A 6,540-nucleotide genomic window follows, 5' to 3' on the forward strand; every position below is an offset into this window, starting at 1 on the left:
GTGATGAAACAACCAGTTACTATGACGCACACTGACCACCAGGGGGAAGACGCTCAATGCAGCATCTGCCCCCTGGTGGTCAGTGCGCTCCCACTGAGGGAGCACCGCTCAGCCAGAAGCCGGGCTCACAGCTGGTGAGTGCAGTGGCGATGGTGGGAGCCTCTCCTGCCTTCTCAATAGTGCTAAGGATGTCTGACTGCTGGCTTAGGCCTGCTCCCCACAGGAAGTGGGCCTAAGCTGACAGTTGGACATCCCCCAAGGGCTCCCAGACTGCGAGAGGGTGCAGGCCGGGCTGAGGGACCCCTCCCGCCCTCCCGCCCCGAGTGCACGAATTTCATGCACTATGCCTCTAGTTAATTATATGGCTTTGGCTAGAAAAGGCTACCATGTGAAATTCTGAGCACCACCACCAATAATATGATATTAGATGATGATCAGGGTTCAAATGATAACCTCAACGTTTAAAGGATTTCAAAGTTAAAACTAAGATGAAGTCCATGGAACTGGGATGATTCTTGATGGAATAAGATCACTAAAAAAAAAAGATTCATTGATGACCTTCAAAGTCCTAAGGTATCCTCTGTCACCGTGGCAAATAAGTCAGAGCTCCAGCATAGATTACATAAACTATACAGAAAGGTCCAAAGATACTTTAGCAAAAAAATGAGTTGCCTTTGAGAAATACCTCAAGACCCAATCTAAATGTTCCATTACTTTAATCGTATTTGTTATATGTGTACTATGTATCTTGTACTATTCTCTATACTACAGTAAAAAAAGACACATAAGATTCCCTCTCTCATAGTGATTATACATTGGGAAATAAGACAGACAACAAGTAAGTACACAAGTAATTTCTGTTACTGCTAAGTGCTACATATAAGGGAAAGAAAATAGGATAATGGCATGGAAAGTAACTCAGGCTGTCATTAGGGAAGACCTCTCTGAGGAGGTGATGTTTGCAGGAAGGCAGTGGGATGCCTTGGCAAGGCTACTCTAAATGATGTTTTACTCACAAGGCTTTCAGAAATAGCAAGCATCCAGACAAGCACGATAGTATTGCATTAGTAACACACTCTATGGTTATGGGCAGTCCCCAAGGGAAGACTTTAGTCATATAAGAGACAACTATTGGGGTACATTTAAAACTTACATTACTTCAATAATTGTATATAGAATGAAGTTCTGCCGGTGTTTTCAGAATGTAAGTCTTCTATTCCTTGAATGTGGCATATTGCTATAGATTGAAATACACCATTGCTACTAAATAGTTTCTCATGGACCCATAATGCAGAGAACAATGAACTTTTAAAAGTCATCTAGTGTATCATATAAAATGCAAATGGGCAATTATATATCTTCCTCATGACACAATAATGGGTAGCTTTTTTATTTTGCTAGAAATTTTTATTTATTTTTCTATATTTAGGCTCTCTGAAACTTCTACCCAATTTTCCCCACAGCAATAATAAAAATATAGCAGTCTTTCAAAATGTTAAAGATTGCTATTATATTTCCCCTAAATGTGTTCCATTCTTCCTTAACCAATTTCCTCAGGACATAATTTGCATACCCCTCACCATTCTGGCCACTCTCTAATTTTATAAGAAAACATGGTGCCTTGGCTGAGACAAGGGAATGTGGTCTCAGTATAGATGCTGGTGAGACCACAGAATCTCCCTCAGGCAGATGACTATCCTTATATTAATGCCGCCTAACCTGGCATCCACTCTTTGATCAGCAGAGCACATTGTTGGTACATAATTAATTTTGTGACAACAAAAACTGCTAAGTTAACAGTCAAGGAGATCACTCACATCCAAGACTTACACAGCTGAGTTATTTTCTTAAGTTAAATGCAGTTATCCCTGCAAAAACTGTATCGTGATGGTTTGGGCTCAAAAGACATCTCGAGTGAATGTGATGATGTCACTTTAAACTCAAAGTCTAAGACTGGGCACCCCAGATCTGTTTTTCCCATCTGCACTTTGGTTAACGCACCCATCATCCTTGTAATCCTATGGTAGCCCCACTTTGAAATCACCTAAGACTTCTTTTTCTCCACATACATTCACTCAGTCAACAAATTCTATTCTCCAAATTCCTTCTTTTTATGTAAATTATTTTGGGGAATGTTTCAACAAATTTTCAAAATAGTTATGTACTAAGGTAAAGCCTTAATTTGTATGTTTAGCACAGTAACATTTATTGCCTCTGGGATGCTGTTTTGTATTTTAATGTTTTTCTCATAGGAAGAGAAATCTGACTTCTGTACTTAGATCTTTTATTATACATTAAAAAGCCGCTTTCAGCATTAAACAAAAAAAAGAGAAGAAAAAAAGAAATCTAGGTTTAATGTGTAGCAATCTTTCTATAAGTACGAGAGAAGAGGACAAGAAGTTTGGGGAGAAAATGTATTGATTGGTTTACTAATGACAACACTAACATTTAAATAGTATTTAATGTGTACAAAGCAGCCTTATACACTGTCTCATGTGGATCTCAATACCCTTGATTTTACAGAAAAGGACCTGGGGTCCAGGCTACCATATATGGTGAAATAACACACCTTCACACTATGGCCTTATACTCCTAACTTCTACACTACACTATCTATAGCAATGTGCTGTATATTTTTGAAAAGAATTTTCTATTGCTCAGAACCATCATATAACCCTAGCCCAGTGGTCGGCAAACTGCAGCTCGTGGCCTCCTGGTGCTTACCACAGGCTGTGTTCTTACACTGACCGTACAGAAATAGGAGGCAGAGTAAACTTACCCCATATACACCTCAGCTCAGGCTCTTTGCCTTGTGAATGGGGAGACATTGAGAAAAACAGAAAACAAAACAAAAAACTGCAGCTCGTGAGCCACATGCGGCTCTTTGGCTCCTTGAGTGTGGCTCTCCCACAAAATACCAAGTGCAGGCGCGCATGTACAGTGCGATTGAAACTTCATGGCCCATGCGCAGAAGTCGGTATTTTGTGGAAGAGCCACACTCAAGGGGCCAAAGAGCCGCATGTGGCTCGCGAGCCGCAGTTTGCCGACCACTGCTAGCCTGTGTGGCTCACTTGGCCAGAGCATCAACATGTATACCAAAAAATGGTGGGTTTGATTCCCCATCAGGGCATATACCCAGTTGAGGATTCAATCCCTGGTTAGGGCACAGGCGAGAGGCAACCAATTGAAATTTCTCTCTCACATTAATGTTTCTCTCTCTCTCTAATTAATAAAAAAAGAATGATCATAAATAAGCACATACATACATACACATAATACATTCATACACTAATCATAATAGCAACAATAATTTACTGAAAAGTTTCTATGTGCCAGGCATTGAGCTTTATATATATTAACATTTAATTAAATCCCCAAATATGAAGACAGTTGTTTTTTTTTCACACCTGTATCCTCAAAATCAGCATAGACACAAACAGATTAATTTGCTAAAAGAATGGCTATGTAAACAAATAAAAGGTGGGGATAATTCATGTAGTGTTCAAACCTGCCATCTTTAGGCAACACAGTTTTGTTTTTAGGTACTATAAATTGAACACCACACCCTTGTAAATCACACACTAAGTGTATAGAATAAAATAATAGAGCTGAACGTAACCTCATGTTATAGATGTAGGCCCTGATTGAGTGACCTTGACAAGTGGCTTAATTATTCCTGAACCATAAGTTTTACTAACAATATGAGGGTAATAACTACCTTAAAAATGAACGGAGTTCTTAGCATTGTGCCAGCTCTCACTAAATGGTTGATGATGTTATTCTATTGTATACCACTTTGTGAGTGCAGAAATATAAAAGTATCATTTTTGTTTTAGGAACTTAAAAATATCAAGACAATATGAATGATGCATTCTATGCAAAATATGGCCAAGATCAGTATATTGGGGCCAACTGGACTTCCTCCAATGACAAAAGAAATATTAGTCCAAAAGGCAAGCATAGTATATATATAAAAAGTGGTAGCAAAATATCATTATTAACAAAGAGTATGGCCTGTAGCAACACAGGCAAGAGTTCAAACTAACATTTCAAGAATCCATTTAGGGATTTAATAGGAAACTAGAGGCCCGATGCACGAAATTCGTGCTCTCGGGGGGAGCGGGGTCTCTCAGCCTGGCCTGCACCCTCTTGCAGTCCAGGAGCCCTCAGGGGATGTCCGTCTGACGGCTTAGGCCAGATCCCTGCCCCTAGCCCCCCACGTGAAGCGGGCCTAAGCGGCATCCTTAGCATTGCTGCAGAGGCAGGAGAGGCTCAGGGCTTCTGGCTGAGCTGTGCTCCCCCTGTGGGAGCGCACTGACCACCAGGGGACAGCTCCTGCGTTGAGCGTCTGCCCCCTGTTGGTTAGTGCACGTCATACCGACCAGTTGTTCTGCTGTTCAGTCGATTTGCATATGAACCTTTTATTATATAACACTGTTAGAATAAGAATTCTTATATCTTTGAATTATGACATACAAATCACCAAGTTACAAAGACCACAAGGACACTGTACAACAGAGGTCATTCATCAGTATTTCGGCCAAATGCCACAACATGCCCTGCCCACTTTCTCTGCTTTATTTTTCTCTTTAGCACTAATCACTTTCTCATATTCTATTTGTTTTATTTGTTTCTTATATCTCATCTAATTAGAACTTAAGGACTTAAACTCCATGAAGGCAGGGATTTTCATGTTCTATTTATTGATGAGTTACTAGTTCCTAGTGCCTGAGACACAAATGGTGCTCAATCTTATGTTTGGATTCATTAAATGAAGGCAGAATTGAGGCCCAAAGAGATTAAGTGTCTTATATTTACCTGTAAGTGGCTAACCCAGTTAAGGTGCCCACGACTCCAAATTCACATTCAGGGCTCTTTGCAGCTTTCTAAACTTTCTTTCTTTTAAACCACAATGTACTACTTTATTTTATTTTTTGGTTAATCCTCACCAGAGGATATTTTGTCTACTGAATTTTAGAGAAAGTGGAAGGGAAGGGGAGACATAGAGAGAAACATCAATGTGAGAGAGACACATTGATTGGTTGCCTAACATAGGAGGATTGAGCCTGCAACCGAAGTATGTGCCCTCGACCAGAATCGAACCTGGGACCCTTCTGTTCATGGGCCGACACTCTACTCACTGAGCCAAACCAGCTAGGGTGTAACTTTCTATCTTCTTAACCCCTCGTCTGCTCTTTTATTAGCAAATGTGAAAATGACTGAGCAGTATTTCTCAACTGTGTAAATACTAGTAATCTATATTCATCTTTCAAGTGTTTCCAGCAGTTTTTATTCAAGACTAGATGCCCGAAACCCGTGCAAGAGTAGGCCCTCGTGGCCCCAGCTGCCTTGCAGCCCTGTCCCCTGCCCACTGGTCTTCCGGAAGGTCGTTCTGGAAGGTCATTCTGCCATCCAGTCTAATTAGCATACTAGCCCTTTATTATATAGGATGGTTCTAGAACTCCCATTATACAGGACATTTTTTTTTTAAATTCCACAACCTTAGAGACGATATATAAGAAAAATTATGAGTTCATGAACAGCTGAACAATGTCATTGCCTTAAGTAGAGAGCTGGCTCAGCTCAGCCCTTAAATAAGAAATCATATTTTACTTTTAAAAATGAATATAACTGATTTGAAACTACTTCAAAAGAAATGAATGTCCCCCCTTCCCATTCCCTGACAACACTCCATTTCAAAGTTCAGCCTGCTGTAGTCGGTCGGTGTGGTTCAATGGTTGAACATCAAACCATGAACCCAGAGGTCCCCAGTTCAATTCCTGGTCAGGGCATATGCCTAGGTTTCAGGCTTGATTCCCAGTGGGGGGTGTGCGGGAGACAGCCAATGAATGATTCTCTCATCACTGATATTTCTATCTCTCCTTCTCTCTTCCTCTCTAAAATCAATACAAATACTTTATAAAAAATTTCAGCCTGCTGTAGGAAACTAAAAAGGTACCTCCTTCCTATACCCCAAATGTCTCTTCATTCTGTAGGCAAAAGCCTCGAGAGTACCCAGGATGCACAGCATTTCAGGGATCCTCAAGTGCACTTCCAGATGGAGCCCCCAAGGTAGACAATTAGATCTAGACTCCCAAGCCTTTCCAGAAGACAGCCTCCAGAGAGATGAGTATGGCGGAGACCTAATCCTGAGTTCAGATGTGCTCCAAAGAGAACATGAACAAAATGAAACTACTTCTTCCCCTACCACATAGAATTCCTAAGGGAGAACACCTCCAGGCACCTCTCTAACAAGGATCCACAGGAAGTGTTCAAGAAACCAAATCTCTACATATCAAAGCCAATTGTTCTCTCACCTCTTTGATCCTTAATCCAAAAAGATGAACTCTTCCTCACCTGGGTCAAGGTGCTTAACTCTGAGCACACCTTGGAGACTAGGTTTTTCTGAAGGTTTAGAACCTTCAGGCCAGGCAGGTTTCCTATTGTAGAGGGTATCTTTGTCATCTTCTTCCCATTCAAGGTAATGATCTTAGTGTTTTTACCACCCTTTACTGCTCTAAGAAACAGCCTTTCTTCCAT

General features: G+C 40.8%; 1 protein-coding gene across 1 annotated transcript in view; it reads right to left on the minus strand.

Moving 5' to 3' along the window:
* Positions 1 to 6,540, minus strand: part of LRRC69 (leucine rich repeat containing 69) — a 26,852-nt gene extending 20,312 nt beyond the window's left edge. Inside the window, exon 1 of the mRNA XM_006761204.2 lies at positions 6,358 to 6,540. Within this exon, the coding sequence (XP_006761267.1) occupies positions 6,358 to 6,540 (183 nt within the window). The remainder of the gene's footprint in view (positions 1 to 6,357) is intronic.

Source organism: Myotis davidii, unplaced genomic scaffold, assembly GCF_000327345.1.
Source record: "Myotis davidii unplaced genomic scaffold, ASM32734v1 scaffold317, whole genome shotgun sequence".
NCBI lineage: Eukaryota > Metazoa > Chordata > Mammalia > Chiroptera > Vespertilionidae > Myotis > Myotis davidii.